Raw genomic sequence first — 20,439 nt, forward strand, 5'->3', positions numbered from 1 at the left:
ATTTACAAAATCCGAAGAGACGCCCCAAAGCGCCTCAGCGGCCCAGCAGCGTTCCCGCCGTGAGGGGAGGCCGAGGCGCGGCCCGGCGCGCGCCGCCCCGCGCGGTGACAATGGTGCTGTGTGGGAGCGGCCGCCCGCCGCGGGGACACAGATGGCTGCGGATGGCAGAAGGACACAGAAGGCAGGGGACAGCCGCGGCGAGCAGCGGGCAGCGCCGCGGGCACGGGCACGGGCAGGGCCGGCGGAACGGGGCCCGACGAGGAGCAGCGCCGCACAGGCCTGCGCCGGCCCCGGCCCCCTCCTCCTGATACCCACAGGGGAACGCTTCGCTCTTTTCCGCAGAAAAGGGCAATCTCTGTTGGGTAAACTGAGCTGGTTCCCAGGGCAGCACAGACCGTGCTCTGGAGCAGCTGAGTGGTGATCAGTTAATGTCTCTCTCTCTCTCGGGGTACTCGGTGTTTCTCATTTGGACACCTCCTGTCTCCCTCTGTCACCTAATCTGCCAAGATGCTCCTTGGTGTTCCTTTTTGTCAGGAAAGTAACGATAATTCACAAATACGCAGATCAGAAGGCATATCCTGCCTTCCACTTGCAGGAGAGGGTCCTTACAGTTGATAGGACAACAGCAATGTAATAAAACCAGACAAAACTAAGAACAAAGCATTTCACAAGGGGCAAAAATGAGGAGAAAAGAAAAAAGACAAAGCAATGAAGAACACACCATGCTCCCATCAGCTCCAAAGCCCTGTGGCTGCTGCAGCTCTCACCATCTGGGTTTCTGTGGCCATACGCGTGTTGGGCTCATGCTCTTGGCCAGGACAGCACTTGCAGGGACTGTTCTTGCCCTGGCTGATCCCTGACAACATTCCACAGGGACACGGTACCTCTGGCCTCCGCACCTCTGACAAACCTAGATAATGCTTCTGGAGGAGAGGGGATTGCAGAAACCTCCCTGTTTAGGGTGTGGGCCCACACACAGAGACCACTTATGCAGACATGGGGAAAAGTCTTCACTGCTCATTCCAGAGAGTGATTTACACAGTAAAAGCCAGACAAACACACCAAACCCCAGTCTACTCTTAGACAATGGTAGGATAAAGTGACTTGTACACTTGGGACATGGGACGTGCAGATTTACAGGGTGGAATTTTCATTTACTCCTCTGGGAGGGCAGTGAGGTTGTGGAGGGACACCCACCTCGGCTACCTGACTTTTCCCTGCTCAGTACGGTGATCTTGCCCAATCCACTCAAAGATGTTCCAGCACAGAGTGATCAGTTGCTCACTCCCTCAAATGATCCTCAAACTTCTTTTCTCTGCCTTTCTTCTGGGAGGCAATTGGCAAAACACTTGCTTTTCCCAAAATTTTAAGGCACCTGACCAAAGGTGGTGATCCCTTGCTGAAGTTGATGGATCAGACAAGAACATACACAAGCACTGAACAGAACACACGTGTGTAAAGCTGCCTACATAGACAATAGTTGCTAGTTGCTACTTCTTGACTAAGTATTTCAATGTCTTTTGGATGGGTGGGTATGTAGCGAAGCTAAATGCAAAGATTGGTCAGTGCATAAGGGCCAGTAGAGTAGACTGCTACAAATACAAGTCCTTTTTTAATCTATTGTTTATATGAATTTGTATTTCAGTATTTTTCTAAACCTGAAGATATTAAACTGTCTGTATGACATTTCATTACAGATTTAGAATTATTCATGATCTCCAACACTGTACTGGTCCTAATGCCACTTGGATCATGAAGTGACGTTTTGCCTAAAGCCCATCCTCAGCCAGAATTTCAGCAGTTCTGGTTTGCACTTACCTGTGAGTGATCCATGTTGCCCACACCTTGAGCAGCCTGTGCCAGCCCCTGTCTGCACCATCACGGGAGCTGCAAGTTACACAGATAGGCAGGGAAACATCACAGGGATTATGAAAAGGCTCTCCAGCCTGTTTTCAGTGCGTCACAGCTATTGAAATATAGCTGCCTTTGGAGCCAACGTTTCTGACTTTTTCAAATGCCTTCAGCAGCACTTCTTGGCCACTAAGAAAAAGGGGGTGAAACCTCAGACATGTACCAGAAGCTGTGATATTATCTTTTCTCCACCTGCAGTTAGGCTCTGTTTTCCCTAGGAGCTTTTAACGGATACAGGAACTATATACTACCCTGGCAAAGCACTCCCTGGTGTGATTGCAGCTCTGGCAGCAAAGCTGTTTTGTACCAGTGCAGGGCTGCTCTGCTCCTGCTCCCCAGTGGGACCAGCAGCACAGGAAGCACCAAAGGCCCCACATTGTGCTGCAGAGCTCTGCCCCCCCCGGAGCCCTGCCTGGCACAGCCCTGCCTGGGGAGGCTGAGGCCTTGGAAAACAGGGTCAGACACCAGTGCTGCACCCTGGCATAGGCTGGGGATCACCTCTTTGAGCTGCAGGCGTCCAGTGTGCCACAGATGCAGCTCCATGGCAGGAACAGAAGAGTGGGCGGCTCTCCCTCTACTTCTTTGCAGTAGCTTTCACCCCTGCACCCCAAACTGGATTTATTTGGCCCCTAAAAAAGCAGTTATCAAGACAGCACCACCCCTTGCCATGTAATGATGACTGTTCATATGGGCCTGGTTATCTCAAAAATACCATAAAATAACCCAGCAGATTCATGGCAAGCATCTCTGCACATTTGCACATACTGTCTTAGGAAAGACATTTTTTTAAGAAGTGGCATTGGTCCCTTGGTGTTCAAATATTACCTAAACATTGTAAAAGCAGAAGAGGACCACAGCTCGTTTTTCCCAGCCCTGGGGGCACAGTCCAGCCCCTCTCTCCAACCTGACTTAGGCTGCTCATGAGTGAAGTTCATATGCCAAAAGGGGTGAAAATGGAGCGGGACCACAGCCCTTACTCATGCATTGGAGTCTCTTACCTTTTAAAGGCTGAGTGGAAAACCAAACTATTCCTTTCCTCTATCCCTGCCCATGGCATGGTCAGGGTTCAGGGCAGATGAAACATGAGCTTAGACACTGCTTGGTACTGCTGGGCTGGGCAGGACCCCAGCACTCTGGCCCATGCCCACATTTCCAGTAACGTGGGGAATATATGCAGCTCCAAACAGGATCCCCATGTGGGGAGTTCCCCATCTCAGCACAGTGACTGCACCTACTTTTAACTAGTCAGCAGGGAGATGCTCAGACAAAGGCACGTGGTTCAGTACAGCACTACTAAGGCAGCTCTCCGAGTTGCATGGAAACATCAATTCAACTCTTGGGATTCACAATGCAGAACCTTTTCCTGAAGATAGAAACCTACATCTTTTTCATTTCTGAAGGCTTGCCCAGAAGTGATACAGCATAATTTCAAACCAGCGTCAGGCAAAGAGCCTCCTTTTTCAATACCTCCATTGTGAGAACCTGCTGCCTTTCTTTTAGTATGGAGACGATGGCACATGAGCTCTTTCCACAGCAGCTGCTGTACATTCCCAGCTTTTCTAGCAAGGGCATGTCTGCAAGCCTGTACTACAAGACACTTTTCCATTTCCCATGTTAAAGTAGTACAATTGAGTTAGGAACACGCTTATATTATGAACAAGAATAATGAATTGGTGATTTCATAACTAATTTTTCAGCCCCTAAACATCTGTGTTATGGTTTACGGAGAAATAATCAGGTTGAAAGTTAATACTTTTTTTCTAGAAATGGATCATTTTAGTACAATGATTTTGATGTAGAAACAGTGAGCTAAGAATAATCTAAATGCAAACAGAACTGTCCTCTTTGGAATTAAGAAAAGTCATTCCTAGTTTGTTATATTAGGGTTTGTAAATTTATCACAAGCCACATTTTGAGCCTAAACTCTTTCTGACTGTCCACGCAATGCTATTTCGGCAGAATAAAAAACATCTATCATTTGTCTCAAATGGGACATTACTTTTTTTTTTTTTTTTAGGAAGTTGTAACTTTTCTTAAGTTAGGACTGCTCTGGTGTTTCCTGCTGTAAAGATGACCCTACTTTAACTGTGCCCGAAGTTGTGCTTCGATTGTAGCCTTCCCTAACTGCCCTGAAGGAACCATGTGTGCATAACAGGACTATCAACATCAGCAGGGATCTAAATTGATGGGCTGCAGTGTCAACAAGCTGTGCCACCCTTGCACTTGTAAAAAATTCACTATATAAACTACTTTTGGCATTGACTACATGTCCTTGAAAACACATTTCCTACAAAATATCACTTACATGCTCCAAGCCCAGGCATGGTCCAATGACAACCAGTTGTGCTCTAGTTCAGCGCAGCGATTTTCAAAGGTTCTGACTGTGCATGTTCCCATGCCACAGTTTTACAAAGCCTTGTACTTTGTGGAAATGGGTAACCACATCATTTCAGCTGTCACAACTGCTGAATATCTCTCATGATGATTATGATTCATTCAAGCAGGAGACACCATGAGAACTACATCTTTCTAACTTTCCAGAGGTGTCCATGGTCCTTAAAATGACTGTTTCTCTGACTGGAGACATGACTTACCTCATTACCATAAGATAAGTTTGAAAAGAGTAAAAGAAAGCCTGGTAATTGGCTCTGTTAGGCTGCCTGATGGCAGTTTCCAGTGTCCGAAGTATGGCACTTACACAGAGCTACAACACCTGGGGGTCTAGAGGTCCACGTGGTTAAAATATGCAGTCTCCTACCATGGTCTGCAAGGCCTGATCCAATATCTGTGCATTTGTATATAATGCAGAAACCTGTTTGTTTGGGTTTTTTTTTGTATTGCAACAAGGATGCACAGAAATATGGTCAAGGCAGCTATAGGTCAGGTCCCTCCATTCTTGCTGAAAAAATTAAAAATTAAAAATTAATGGGTATTATAAGATAGCAATACCTTTTCATAGTACATGTTCTTACCTCACCTCAACCTACCGTGAAGCTAGGGAGGTACATCCAGAAGCAAACACAATGCCAGACACAGAACCATGGCTTTTGCTTTCTCCCAATCTTCCCTCCTCCTGGGCTGCAGAGTGCTCTGTGCCATCAGGTGAGTGATCACTGAGATTCAGCCACAGCAGCAGCAATGCAGTGGGCACTGACAGACAGACAAGCTCTGACGCTAAGCTCATGTATTCCCTTTATTGAACTGTACTAGTTATTGCAATCAGATTAAGTCACATTTATAAAGCAGACCATCCAGTTGCACTGAAACCGATTATATTCATTACATAGTTTTAATCACTGTCCGGTGAACTGGCAAATCCAATCAAAGCATTAGTCTTTAATTAAAAAATTAAAAAGAAATATTCAGACAATAGCCAAGCAATCACATCACAATGCACAGTTACCTAAAATTGCAATTAAAAAGCAGTTAACAAAAAAGAAAAAAATCACACCTAGTCTTTAACTATCAATATAATACAAGAAGCAACAAAGGGCAACAGCATCAAAGCGGATTTATCTAACACTATAAATTCAGTCAGAAGCAGAAGCTCTAAAGTACACTAGCTGAAGCAGGACAATAAAAAATACTGAGCATGGAATACTTTTAATCTCTTCCATTAATATTCATTTCCAGCTGCTTATAATAGCAGCGCCTCATGGCCAAATCATTAGAGTTTTACATCTGGGTTGCAAATGACACTTTGATTGGATGTAATGTTCAAATGGTCCTCCCCACTGTGCCACCGTCAAGTCTTCTGCAGAGAGGTGTCCTGTAGTGCCAGTGGCTCACTGTGCGTGCTGGCTCAATGTGTGGTTCTGGAAAGACGAAAAAAGGAGACATGCATGAGGGGCAGAATAATAGAAAGCATGCCCATACCCTCCCACTCAGTACCATTTATGCAGAGCTCAACATAAAAGCTTCTCAATTATTACAAAACAAAATGCAATAAAGAAAAAGTACTCATAAGTAACAGCTGCCAATATGACATATTTGCTTTGTTCTGACAGATCTGTTAATGCTGGCATGAACTTAGAAAAAAAATGCTGCAAGCCAAGTATAGTCATGAAGGTTTCCTTTTTTTTTTCTCCTTTCAAGACATATAAAGAAAATGGTAACTTCACGGGCAAAAAAACTGCCTTTAGGGATTCCCTTCACTGTAACAATTAAAAAAAAAAAATCTGAATCGTGAGGGAACCCTTGCCATATTTTACTCTTTTATTCTCACTAGTACCGGGTGCAAGTACTGGCAGCAAGAGACACCAGATTGTGACACACACTTCTCAGTCCAAGAAATACTTCGGCAATAACAGCTGAACTGCCAGCTCAGGCACCAGGGTAATATTCCCAGCAGAAAAAAGGCTGGACATGTAACCCAGAAGTTAAAGCTCTTTAAAGAATATACTTTTCTCTACACATTTCTTTCAGCAGTTTAGTCTCTTTTGTTCCCTTTTTTCCTTTTGGTAGATTTGTAATAGCCTCAATGTCATCACAGTATCTCACATCGGAGGATGCTGACCTGTCCTGCCATTTTGTGTAGGAGCCAATAAATCGTAGAGCCAACCTTGGAAGCATATTTTTAGAGTAGTACCAATTCACCTACATTTTGTGTTCTGACTAAAACCCCAGTCCTACACATAAGCTTAGCTTTATTTGTATGATTATCCAATTATTTGAGCAACTAGAGAAGTGCTTCATGGTGAGGTTTTCTTGAGCTGAGTCCCCAGCATCCCCAAATATAAAAATTCATTTGTGCTATTTCAAGCCTAGGCAATTTCCCTAGTCTCCATCTGCCTAATAACAGAGACGGGCAATTCTGCCAGCTTGAAGAATAAGTTTTTAAACACAAAATGAATTTTGAATCTAATTATTTATTTACAGTGATGAAGCTTTAAAATAAAGTAAGATATTTTAACTTTTCATAAATCATCTGGTCCTTCTACACTATCCACAGCTACATTGTGATCAGGATAAAAGAGCAGTTCCCCGCTTTATCCAGGGATGACATATCCCTGATGGAAATCGCCCGTGGAAAGAGCGGATGGGCGGCGGGCGATGCGGGGCCGGCGGCGGTGACCCCGTTTGCAGCAGGAGCGTTTCTGGCCCGTGCACTCCCAAACCGCGACCACCAGGTGTCAGAAGCGCTGCTGCGTTCCCAAATCACGGCCAAAGTTCTCGGCGGTGCCCGGGCGGGCACTGGGCTGCGCGGGAAGCGGGGCCGGGCCGGGCAGCGAGAGCGGCCCGAGGGCAGCGAGGCGGCAGCGGCCGCACCACTGTGAGCCCTTGTGAGCGAAATACCAGCTGGGGAAATCATAAAGTCACTCCTTCAGGAAGCACTGGCCCTCTGAGCACACCCCTGCCTGTGACACTGAATATGCAGAACCACAAATCAGAAATTCGTGAAATGACAGCTGGAACTGCTTTGCTTTTAGACAATTTAACATCACCAAACACAAAATCCAATGGCTTTTTCCTTTGATATACATGGAAATTTTCCTGGCCTTAAGAAGGAATGACCTTTGCAGTGTTGGATGTTATTCTCAAGTCTAACAATGACTTTATGGAGGAGGATGGATGGAGCCCTGCACACACAATGGCAGCACTGACAAGAAACTTGCCCACTGAACCTAGCTGGGGAAGCATGAAAATGTAAAAGAATACACAGACTCCTCTGTGCTCACACACTCCTCAGCATTTTAACAATGGCCTTTCCTTGTGCACTTCATTACAGTTCTATTTTTAGGTCATCCTGAATATCAATAAAAAACCCAAAAGGTTTACCATCTTCAAATTGAAAGAAGGGCTATTCGTGGTAGACAAATCCATACTTAGTTAGGCAGTGTCATTTAAAAGATAATGCACAATCAGCACTGGATGCATGACGCACGGCCTACAGTCTGGGAGCATGATTTCAAACTTGTGTGGCTGCTGCATTGATTACACCAGGCAGGTCAATAAAGGAATGGTATGTGGCTCTAAATCTGATAATGAAGCTTTTATTGTGAGCCCTCCCTCCTCAAACATCAGCTAATAACATGTTCTGAACACTCCCAATACAAGGAATACACTGGATTTGTGAACAGAGTTTGTCAAAGAAACAAGCAGATTGTACTCATATACTGCAGCCATTCAGAGCTGGATCAGGCAGGAGCTGAGAAACAGCTGTGCCATAGGGCTAGGAGTTAAAAAAAATTACATTTTTCATATGCAAATCTTGATTTTGTCTTAGTACCTTGGGAATGTACCATTTATTCCCCGTGCATGCATTACTGACAATCAATATGCTGGCTAGTGCCCGGACCATGCAGTTAATAGATAGAGCCACGTTTTACACAGGGCCTCACAAACAGGTCTGTAATGCCTATGGAAATGAGAGCCTGTGTGCACTGCATCCTTCCCGTGCCTTTCTGACCACATCCTGCTAAAGCCATGTGCACAAATGCCAAGTCCTGCACACCCAGGTGCCGGTGAACATTGGGTGAAGGCTGCATAACCACCACTGTGTGTGTTCAAAAGTCCCACGATAGCCTATGTTCCCTGCCACTCATATAGGTTTCTCACCTACTAAAATGTATTTCAGACCACAAAAAACATGCCTTCCAAAAAACAGTCTGGCAACCTGTCTCCTATTACTAGCAATTTTCATGTCTTATCTTCTTGCTTCTGCTCCCTGTGCCCCGTGCATCTGCAGCTCATTGGAATTGTGCTCTGCAGATGTCAGAAAGCATCTGAGGCATTCAGGGCTTATGTGTCTTCTCTCACACGTGCATTTTGTATATTTGACCCATGGTTTTTCAAATACCTTTATTAGGCACTTCTTTGTGTTCCCAGACACAGAAAATTCCCCTGGTTGACCAGACTTTTGCAGCAATTGAAAATCAAGTAAATCCTGGCATTAAGAATGCCCTGTGCCTTAGCAGGAACAGTTCTGACCTCAATAAGGCCACTGGACTGTTCCAGGCAGCAGAAGGAAACAATTAAGACCAGAAGGGAGTGAGTGTTTTGAAACATGGGATACTACAGGAGTGCTTCTACCTAAGCAGCCTTAGGAAACTTCACCCACCCTTCCAGGAGGGTGGGCTGGCTGAAAACAGCTCAAGTGTGATTTTTAAACTCCAGAAATTATAGTTTAAAAAAAAAAAAAGACTTAATGGTGGTTTCCAAAGGAAAATAGAGCAGCCACAAAAATGCAGGCCCTCCAGGAACACTCCTGTGTGTGTGCACATGCCTACCAGCTCCAAAGCCATCCATACACGTGCCCGTCTGGGACCAGCAGGAGGCACGACATCATTTGGAAGCTGAACAGGAAAAATGGTTCCTCCCAGCTCCTGTTAGACCCCCTGGTTTACGCACGGCTCACAGCTGATACCCCACTGAATACATCATTCTGAGACATTATTGCAGCTGGAAAACTCTACAGCAGCACTAAGTCACCTGTCAAGATCAAGTAAGTCACAGCTTATTTATAGGACAAGGTTGGAAAATCTCTTCGTTTCTTAATAATCATGCTAAATGGATAGCAATTCCATTAGCTACGTCAATGAGAAAAATGCAACTACCCCAAGACTTGGTGCTGTTGCAGTGTTTAAGTGGAATTTTCTGCTGGCTGCACAATCCCCAAATGAACCATTTATGGAAGTGTCTGTGATCGAGGAGCTGGGCGACGGGTTTTGCAGGAAATAAAAAGATTTCAAAGAATGGTTGATTATTGTCCATGTAGATACTGATTGCTCTCCAGATCTTCCCTGGAGACACCCCCTGCCTGCCCTCTGGATGCAGATCAAGCCATTTATGCAGGACATCCACAATGAATTTTTCTCTGGTTTTTTACATGCATGATTATGAAAACACTGGCATGACAATCTCCATTTTCAGAGCTCTGTGTCAAGAAGGAAAGAATCAGGCTTGAAAGATGATCACTTACAGCAGTTCAAAGAACTCTTACAAGCTATGTAAAGATCAGGAGAAAAAACACACACACACACACACAAAGCAGCACATGATGGAGCGAAGCTCCAAGCCAGGCAGTCAAGCTGGGAGTCTCCCACACTGCACCGACACTCACTGCCAGCAAGTCACAGGTGTACTACACAGGAGCAGGTGAAAAAAATAAAATGCAACCATGAGGGGTGTGATAATGGTTTGGGGCCAAAACACATCCAGTCTTTAGTGCCATTGTGCATCTGTTATGGATTTAGACATTTTGTACCAGCCATTTACAGCTACACTGTCTATGTGCATGAGCATATACCCCTACAACACCATATGTTATACAAAGGTTAAGAAATGGCCTAACAAGGCTGGTGATGCCCACCACCCTCAGGTGAAATTCATAAGCCTTCTGCAGTGTTACACAGAGTCTGGGACTGTGATGAAAGGCTACAAAGCCTCTCTCCCCCCTTCCAAATGTCATTGAAATGAGCAGAAACCATTCCTCAAATAATGTCAATAAGAATTATGGAGATAATAGATTAATGTGACAATCAGCCAACATGAAAATTAACTGGTAATTAGCCATTTGGTGACCTATCAAACCCAATATTTTTTCCCAGGATGTGGGAGGTCCTCCAGACCAGGTAAGAGCCCAGATAGTTTCTCTCCCTGCCTCTCCCCACCTTTCTGTCCAGGTTTCCATCACCCCTTCAGGCACTGTCTGACTCCTAGCCCAGAGATTGGGGTCATGGCTGGGCATCATTGGGGCTGTGTCCCCTCCTCATTCTCTCTCCTTTTCCCTTTACAAAGCAAGGCTGGGGAACAGAGAAGTGATGCCTCCACTGACTGCCAACATGCACAGCTTGCCAGACAAAAGCTAAACCTCAGATTCAGGCATTGACTTGAAGCAAAAGTTTGTCTCACATTTGAACATATATATAAAAAAAGACAAAACAAAACCTCCAAATTGCTACACACAGAAGTCAGAGTGTCTAAATATTTATGAAATACCATCTGCAGCAATCTTTTTTAATGTTTTGCATCTTTTGAATTCAAACTGGTCCAAAAATAAATCTCTCAGCTGTTATTACTCATTACATATCCATAAGCACACACATATATGTGCACAGGTACCACTTGCCTCTAGCAGCAATCCATAAAAAAAAATCTTTACGCCTTGACTTTATGAAGGGATTACTTTAGGCAGAGGACACAAGACGACCCTTGCTTTAGCCATTGGAGATTATGCTCTCTACAGAAAGCTGTGAGCCTTAAATTGGTGCTGCTCTAATCCTAAACTGGAGAGGCATTCAAGGGATGCCATGACCCAGAAGAGCAAGTGGAAAAAACTATATTAAAAAAAAAAAAAAAGGCACACTTACAGAGGAGGGTGGGAAAGGAAGGAGAAAGAAAAAAAGAAAGGAGAGCAAGCTTGCTTTGCAGGATAAAACTATTTATTTTTAATTGTAATTTCTGGTTGCTACTTTCCCTTTGCTATCAGACTCTAAAGAAAAATCACCTTTGCACCCCCTTGCAGTTTCTATGTGCTTATTTTTAGAACTGTTTGACAATTATCCAAGGGTCTAAGACTAACAGATGGCCTGTCTTAAAGCCTCATATGTTCACTAGTTTGCACTTCTGACAAACAGTAAATGTACTCAAGAGTGTGCCATAAACAGGGCTGAATGAATACTCAGAACACAATTTAGTTAATACACTTCATTAAAACTGATAGTGGTAACCAATGTTTCCCATAAAACCAGGTGTTAATTGCCCTTCCAGTTGTTTCAGGTAACTCTCACCCAGTGACATTTGTATGTTTAGATCATAGTTTTCCAGGCAGCCCAGTATTACCTCTTTACTTTCCCTTGGTATTTCACCCACTACAGAAAATACTTGTAACAAGTGAACTCCAAGTTATCATGGTATGCAATAAAAAAAAAATTGTCAGGCAAGACAGGTTCACATGTCCCTTCTTTATTTGAAGAGTCACTTGAAATGGAGGTAGAGGCAAACGAGAGGTGGCACATCCTTTGTGAAAGGCAACGGCTGCCTGTGTTACTGCTTCCTTCATCTCTGAGCATCTGATAACTTGCCATACGTCAGTCAGTCCCTGTGTCAGCACACTTTGAGACGGCACTTCTACAAATGCAGGTAGAAAGCTGTCCTTTACAAGTTATTGAACCAGGAAAAAAAATAGAAATCATTCTGAGTGTCTAAGAAAATATGCCTGGAGGTTTGGTGTTGGCTGAAAAGCAAAGTTGCCTGTTTCCAATGGAAATAGCGGCTTCTGAGTTACTCTGACGCTTGCACGTTATTACTCGGGGCTAAATGCACTTTTCGCTGCTACTGGGACACAGAAACACTTACCTGTGCCAGGACCGAGCTCCCCCTGGCACCCCTGGGGTTTCTGTACCCACTGGGGAGGATGAGCAGCCTCCCTTAGTGCCCACTTACCCGGGGGACCCCCTTAGCCACCCCCAGAAACCTGCCCGGCTCCTCGGGCGTCCAGGAGCCGGCACTTCATCTGGCGTCAAAGGGAACAGAATTCATAACATTTTCAGGGGGAAAAAGCCGTTCCACACGTGACTGACTAAATGCTGACTGCTCTTTCTTAATAACTCTTTTCCCGTGGCCGGCACGTTCCGACCCCAAACCGCAGCTGCCGGGTGTGGGTGTGCAGAGCCCCGGCGTCCCCGCCCCGGCCGGCCTTTGTTCTGCGCTGGGCCGGCTGCACTGCCTGCTGCAGCGCCCAGCGCCGCACTGCCTCGGCCTCAGCTCCATATTACACTGCTTCTGCCCATTTGAATCCAGTCTTGAATTTTGATAGGCGTTTCTGTGTTATTCTGGCTTGAAAAATTACCTTTCTATACAAATACCTTTCTTGGAGTTATTTTTCCCAGCGCCAGCTTCTTCTCACACCAGCTAAGGATTATTAGATGATTTATGAATTTAATTCCTCTTCTAATTCAGGTTGTTCAGTCCTAATCAGACTTTGACAATTCACCTAACATGCTTTCCCCTTTCCACTTGAGACTAATGATTTTGTGTCGTCAGTCTTCTAGGTCTGCTATCCCTTTTCTTCTCTAAACCTCAGAATAAACCAAGTTGAGCCTATTACAAGTCAACTCCAAATGCAGCCTAAGCGTGGCATAGCCTCTTGTATTCTATTAAATGCCTCACCGAAAAGTCTATACACTTCTTCCAAAAACACTGGGTAAAATGCTGAAGCACAAAAGCAAACTGAAGCCTTTGGGAAAATCTTCTTACCACAGCACTTTGGAAATAAAAAACATAGAGGAATACATTATTAAGAGATAACCAGAGTCTTCTGTTAGAGAAACTAGCTGTAAACACACCGTGATTCACTGAGGCACCCAATGAAACCGGGGAGCTAATAATACCTGTCCTGAGGGATTGCATGCTCCTGAGAATTTCACTCAGAAATGCAAATTTATCAGCATCCTTGTAACTTGTAGTCTCCAGTATGCCATGCACAAGATCAAAAATAAGCCGAGGAAAGAACCTTACAATTCCTGAATATAAAGCAAGAGGGACAAATTTAATTACTGTTGTCAGAAGTGCATGAAACCATAATACTTTTAGAATTCCTTCACTCCTCTTTCAGCCGCACTGTTACTTCCTGACTGGATTCCAGAGCCATTTCTGATCCCAAGAGCAGAAAATGGTTTGCAGGATCCCAGTACAGCACTCTGCTGACAACGCTTGGTGCTTTAACCTAACCCTGCACCTCCACGGCACGTCACAAACCCGGTATGCAGCAGCACAAATGCCCCGTGCCTGGCTTTGAAGTGACCCTGCAAAGCTGTCCTCAAGAATGCAAACACCCACTTCCAGTCCATTTTCAAACCTAAGCCACAATAATCAGAGAAAGCATCTCCTGCCCACAGGGACACTCCTTTGCCTGTGCTATACCAAAAACCCCAGTGCACACCCCAGTGCTGACCTGTTTGTATCTATTTACGGGTCCTTCTCAGGGAAGCAACGTCAAAATCATTTTCAAGAGGTAAGCCATTTTCCAGGAATACTTAGGTTTTCCTCTCAAAAGCATGAATTGTTTACTTCTTAGACACCAATCCAAGTCTTATCTCTTTAATCCCTCCTTGATCTAAGGTAAATCATATCCCAGAAGCCAGTTAACTGTTCATTTCTGTGAAGGCTGGAGTCATCATTATGGAACACTTTGTGACTCCTCTAAACACCAAATTAATCCTGGTTGGGTCTTTATTATAGGATCAGGACAGTGTCTTTTCAAAATATACTTAGAGCAAAAGGGAAATGCTTTACATAGCACCTTTAGAAATTAAAATGCATAGGGCAAAGCTTCACTGAGTGACTGTTTCCACAGGAATATGACTCAACAAAAGCCAGGAAACTGAGAGTTGAACCTAAAACTCACTCTGATGTTCTCTAGTATGGCAAGGGTCACTGAACACCATCTGATTACTTTTCATTGCTTTTTTTCCTTCACCAGCTAGGTATTCCTGGTGTTAAGAACTGGTAACAAACAGTTTCAGTCTTAACTGTGAATTTTAATGCAAACTGTAAGAGGGGCAGTTCTCACATTCATAACAGGCAACATCCTCCTCTGAATGATGGGAGCTGCAGCTGAAGTTCCTTGGGCCAAATAAGGAAGTGTGGGCAGCCAGACTTAATACAAGCAGTGCCTGCTCACAGCAGGATCACAGCCCTTTGACCAGTAATTCCTTTAAGAAGCAGCAACTAAAGTGAAATTCCCTCTAACGGAATACTGAGCTGACAAATTGTATCACCTTGTGTTATGGATACACTTTTCTTAGAGGCAGATAAATATTCCTGTCATGTGGCACCCACACACTGCTCGGGCTGACAAAACTGCTGGTTGGTGACCTGTTGCCTTGGACATAATGGTTGTTATTGCTGGTTTCTAATTTCAAAAGGGGAATAAAAATCCTCCAAAGCAAGTGGCTCTGCTATAAAATAGCAAGGCCATAGTTACAGAAGTGCTTTACATGCTGCCCCATTAGCGTAGATGCCACCAGCAGAGCAGAAATCTGCAGACAGGATTGTGCTCAGCCCACTGCCCACTGACTGCCTCCAGGAATTAACCCTGGAGGAGCTAGGAGTGTGAAAGAGTCGTGCCAAATTTCTTCTTGTAAGTAAAAGAGGGGCCAAACTATCACCAACATGAGAAATTTCCTCCAAGACATCATAAGACAAAACAGCAAGGCAACATTGCTGTGGTATGTGTGCAAAACAACTGGGTTAAATGGGATTTTCCAGCCATTGCTACTCCATTACAACAGTGTCACTGGTCTCAGGAAAGTCTGCCTTTTAAACAGCAAGATGCCACGTTTTAAACAATCCTGATTTCATGCAAAGACTAAGAGCATGTGCTGGCCCCAAAGGAGGACACATTATTCAGAAGTAAATATGTTCTAAACAACCTCACTGCTCCTTTTGGAGACACAATAATGTAACGCACCAATGACAGATATGCCATACACAGCCAAACCTCAATGCCCCTGGCAATTTATTTAGGTTTAACTGCGCAGCAGAAACAAATGAGGAGGCTGGGTGGTCAGGCAGGAGCTCTCCCCCAGGGCTGGCACAGTGTGGGCGCCGCTTTGGCTGTTCCTGCTCGATGCAAGACTGTTCTGTGGACAGGCTCTACATGGAGGAGACCTCTGGGTGTCCATACTGCCTGCTCAGGACGTGGCACAGAAGACACACAAGACACTCTGCAGTGTATCAGCTCAAGCACAGCTGAGTGATAAGCTCAGGACTGCTGCTGCCAAATCTGGTCTGGCTCATGCAGCGTTGGGGTGACAGATCCTCGCTGAACCCAAGCTGACCTTGCACAGAGCCACGAGTGGTCTCTACACCGATCCCATCAGCTTGTACCATCTCACTCCATCATCTAGATTTTTCCAGCAAAGCTCCATCACCTCACTGAGGATAGACAGTTTAGTATCTTGTAAGTTATTCCATTAGCATGAAACATGAAGGGAACATTAACAATCTGTCCACTGGCGGCCACAGCCCAGGTCGGGTCATTGCACACGTGCACCCAGCCCTGCACCAGACACTCCCATCCCCATTCTCATTTTACATAAGCAGAACAGGCACAACCTGAACAGAAGCTGTATTCTAAATTGTTTTTCCTTTCTCCTCTGGTCAAAGGGAGGTATAAACCTACTCTCAAAATACAATGTTAAAGTGGGGTATAATTAGGCAAACAATAGTATATGATTGAATGTACTTCTCTGGAAGGAACAACAGAAGGAGTGTTCCAGGCTTGTTTTCAGATCCCTGAGAATAAGCTGGACTGACAATACTGACAGCCTTCCTGACAAGAGCATGGAGGTGCAGGCAGTGACAGCCCTATACACACGGCCAGGTGCAGAAAAGCAAGTAGACCGCTGATTTTCTAACAATTCTTCATCCTTTTGCTGTTCTCAGACCCCGTTTTTTTCCTGGCCACTCATCACGCTTGCTCCATGTATCCGAGCTCACAGAGGAATGAGAACAGGTAAGGCAGGGAGAAATTAGCAGGAGTCACTCTTACAGTCTTTAAAATCCCCCTGGGAAAATTGGCCCTTGGGATGGGGTCACAGGGCAGGACCCCTGTCCTCAGCTCTCTACAGCAGCCAGAGCTGGAACCACTGCTCCTGCTGCCTTTCACTGGCTGAGGAGATAAATCCTAGGATTACACCCTAAATCTCTTACTCAGGAGATCAGGGGTACATGCAAGGCCTTTTAAATTTCTTCATGAAATGATTTTTCAAATTCCTTCTAGCAGCAAAAGTGATGGGGCCTCCACCAGCACCACAGCAGTAGGCAACAGCAGTACAGTATCACTCCAGGATTTCCTGTCTGGAGTCTAGGCTTCACATCTGAAATACAGCACACACACAACATTTGTATGACCGAGGAAACACAAGACGCTTGCCACACATTTATTATCTTCCTGGGGAAATGATATAGAGGACAAAAGAGACTATATTTACTCCCTCCCCAGCTGCTTTTACAATCTAATAATTTATTTCTCCTGGACATAAATTTCAGATTTAAACGAAATCCCTGAAACCTAAAGATGCCACATGGTAGAGGCTAGGGCAGTATTTCTTTCCATTTTGGAGATGGAGTGCTTAATGCATTGCTCAGTTAACTCAGTAGCCTTAAAATTTAGGGGGGGCAAGGGTAGAAAGAGACAAGCAATTAGACTGTGGCACACCGTAGATGCAAATACAGGTGATGACTGTGATTACTTCCTCCATACATAGAGTTAAAACTATCTGGTTATTGAAAATTATTTTCTCAGTCCACAGGGGTTTATCTAGGTTTAGGCCGAGATGTTTATTTTTTCTGCAGCAGATGTACTGGGGATTCTTTTACAACATTTTCCTTCCATAGAAGCTATATATCATTCACATTTCTGAAAGCTGAGGTGCTTTCTATGATGCAAGAAAGCTCTGCAATTAGAAAAAAACATAACTTTTTTTGGAAGAATAAAATGCATCTCCAAACACCTCAAGACAGCAACTAAGATAGCAGTGCTCTTAAGGCAAATGCAAAATTCCAGGGTATAAATTCCTGTTAACTGTTACAAATATATCCATCTGTTCACAGACTAACTAGTGACTGAAACTGATGAATCCACTGAAATGCAATTTTCGAGTACACTAGCGTCTGTTCTCTTCTAGTAATAAAATAAATGCTTTTCAGTAACTCTACTGCTTTTGAATGCCAATTTCCATTTAAGTAGGTTCAGGTTTTCTCTAAAAAAACCCACTAAAATTAAAATAGCAAATGCTTTTCTTTCCAAAGGTCAAACTCAGCTTTTAAAGAACACACAACATTTCAGCAAGGCAGAGAGGACAAAACTCCAATCAGATAAATGGACTGTGTAATGATTGAGAACCATGTCTGCCTCAGGTTTCTGAATGGGCTTTAGGATAAAATTTGGCACAGACTGATGTTGAAGCTTATATCTCTTTTACTGCAGACAAGAAATTCACTGAAATATATAAATAATGAATGTGGCTGGGGATCTCTGCTGGTACTACTGCTGGTTCTGCAAGATGCAGGAACAGAAACATACACTGCTCCATGTTTTTGTTATTAGGGAATCCTTGTTCTCTAACAATAAACACAGAATATTTTATCTGAAATGGCTTCTGCAGCACATCCAATATAAGTTTCAGCTCTCTAGAAGTGCCAGCAAATTGCAGAAAGATAAGTTACAAAGACGTACCTAATTTGCTGTGATGAATTGTGTGCATGCTTCAGTGATCAAAACTGCAGCTGAGACCTATTATATTTAATGATCTAGACATTTCTTGTGAAAACACTCAGGCATATACTGTTATGTCTGGACAAGCATTTTGGTCTTTGCAAGCAAATGAAGAGACTAAACTTTCAAAAGGATGCTGTACCGCACCCTCGATGAGCTCTTTAAAACTGAGGCTGATCAAGCTCCACTATTTTCTTTAAATAACGCTTGTGCTCTGCCCTTTCCAGTGCAGCATCCCTCTTCCTTTCAAAAACAGTCAGTTCCTCTGGATGCTAGCGACACTTACAGGAGGCAACGGAGCTAATCTGTGCTCAGACCCCAAACTATGCTCCACAGCAGATACTACAGCAAGAGAAAATCAAAGGGGCTGGATCAGAGAAATCTTCCCACCAGCAAAGAAAATCTCCGACAAGACATTTCAGTGAGAAAACAAAAGAAAAAGAAAAATATTTGTCTACATATTACACAAGTGTTCTGTTTCTATTTTAAGGACTCTGCCCTGCTTACAAAGTCATGTGCTACCCAGCCCGGTAGGGCCGAGCAGCAGTAGCCGGTTGTGCTGTCCCTGAGGACACTGTTCCTACACAGCCAGCTGTGCCATGGCCACGCTCACAACCCCACAGCTTATGGCCCCTGTGCTCTGAGCTTCTACACAGAGCAGCAGGAAACAGGGCTTCCTACCACTCCCCTATGGGGACAGGGATGTCACCTTGTGAACATGTGAAGGACTTTGGAATAAAAGGTCTGAGGTTTCCAGGGCTTTACATCTGGCTCCCCCAAAATTGTTCTGCATGGAGCTGGGTATATTATTGAATCTTGCTTTTCCAACTTTGCAAAAGAGGAAAAAGCAACCTCAGAAAACATGCTGGTAAACTTAATTCATTTATGGTTATTAGAACCACAGAGATCTGCAGAGTGAATTCACAGAATTTTCTTGCTACACACATCCAAGAGCTCATGCGCTCTCTCCCTGGTCAGTCTGAACCTCTTTCTATCATTCATTGTTCAAAAAAACACAGCAAAACATAAACTTGTGCTTTTGACTCCAGAAATAAGGATTTCAAAGTGCTGAAATTTTCATTCACTTGAGGAGCTTCTAAATACTATCACAGTGGTAATTTGTGATAGTGTGGTAAGAATGAAGAAAAGGTATTTGTTAATTGTTGACATAACAAAATTAATTTTCCATCCCTAAACTTTTTCTCATCTCTCCTGTGAGCTCTGATGCAATGTTACTGACTGGCACTGTTGAAATGCCAACTTGCATTTCTCATCCTTAATTTCTCTCTAAATGTCATTAGTAATTGTTATTGCCAGACCAGAGAGTGCAATCTGGTCTTTCTGAAAGAAAATCCATTTCTCATTTCTTCTCCTGTGCTTCCTCCTTTTGGTCAGGATGGATGTTTAACACAGCCCATGTGCTCTGCTTCCAAGAGGATGGCAATGCATTAATGTATCTGGAAGTACAACATTCCTGCTTTATTTATTTACATATAGTATGCCTGAATTCTTATGAATACCAAATTGTATATTCAGAAGGGTCTTCAAAGAACATCTTTCAAGAGCACTAACAAGTCTTAATTGAATAAAGCTAACAAGTAGGGGAAGGAAACACCCTTTAATGTGTGCATCCTCTCTGGATGCTTCCATAATTTACCCTTTTTGGTGAGCAGCAGTGCTGTCAAATATAAAAGCATATTATATGATTTTTCAGTCTTTTTGTCACATGGAAAATAAATGTCTTCAGTGAGATGTGTAAACTGGTCTAGCTCTGGTCTGGATTAATGTATCACCCTCATTGCCCCAAAAAGTGAAAGTGTTTTCCACCACTAAGAGGGGAGGTGAGCTTAGACATCTGTGTGCAAAGGTAAACCTGCCAGTGTGCAAGGCTGGCTCCTTGCATATCACTGTGTATTGAGCCAGAGTACAGTTATGTGCAGCACCTACAGAATTTGGGCTCTGGTACTTGGAGGCAAGTAGCACCTTGGCACTTTGAGTGAATTTTAGGGGGGACTCTGTTTCATGACAGACCTTTAACAGAGCTCCCTACAATCAGCACATCTTACACTTTCACGTCTGCATTATATTTTGTAAGGTTATATAAAGTAATTAATTCAAAGCTAAGCTTCATTTCCATACCCACTAACTAAAGGCATCTTATCTCAAAAAAAAATAGACATTTGAACATTTCCAGCCAGGAATTGTGCTTTCAATAAACACAATTGATGCATATACATTGTCTCTTGGCGGCTTACACTCCTGCCCATCTGTTGGGATGGCATGGTGCCTGCGCAAAAGTTGGT

General features: G+C 43.9%; 1 protein-coding gene across 3 annotated transcripts in view; it reads right to left on the minus strand.

Moving 5' to 3' along the window:
* Positions 1 to 5,370: 5,370 nt before the first annotated feature.
* ZNF423 (zinc finger protein 423) overlaps positions 5,371 to 20,439 on the minus strand; it is a 228,491-nt gene continuing 213,422 nt past the window's right edge. For all 3 annotated transcript variants that reach the window (XM_082289946.1, XM_082289945.1, XM_082289947.1), the window contains one exon: positions 5,371 to 5,726. In XM_082289946.1, the coding sequence (XP_082146072.1) occupies positions 5,697 to 5,726 (30 nt within the window). In that variant the 3' untranslated portion in view covers positions 5,371 to 5,696. The remainder of the gene's footprint in view (positions 5,727 to 20,439) is intronic.

The sequence above is a fragment of the Coloeus monedula genome (assembly GCF_965178545.1).
Source record: "Coloeus monedula genome assembly, chromosome: 13".
Taxonomy (NCBI): domain Eukaryota; kingdom Metazoa; phylum Chordata; class Aves; order Passeriformes; family Corvidae; genus Coloeus; species Coloeus monedula.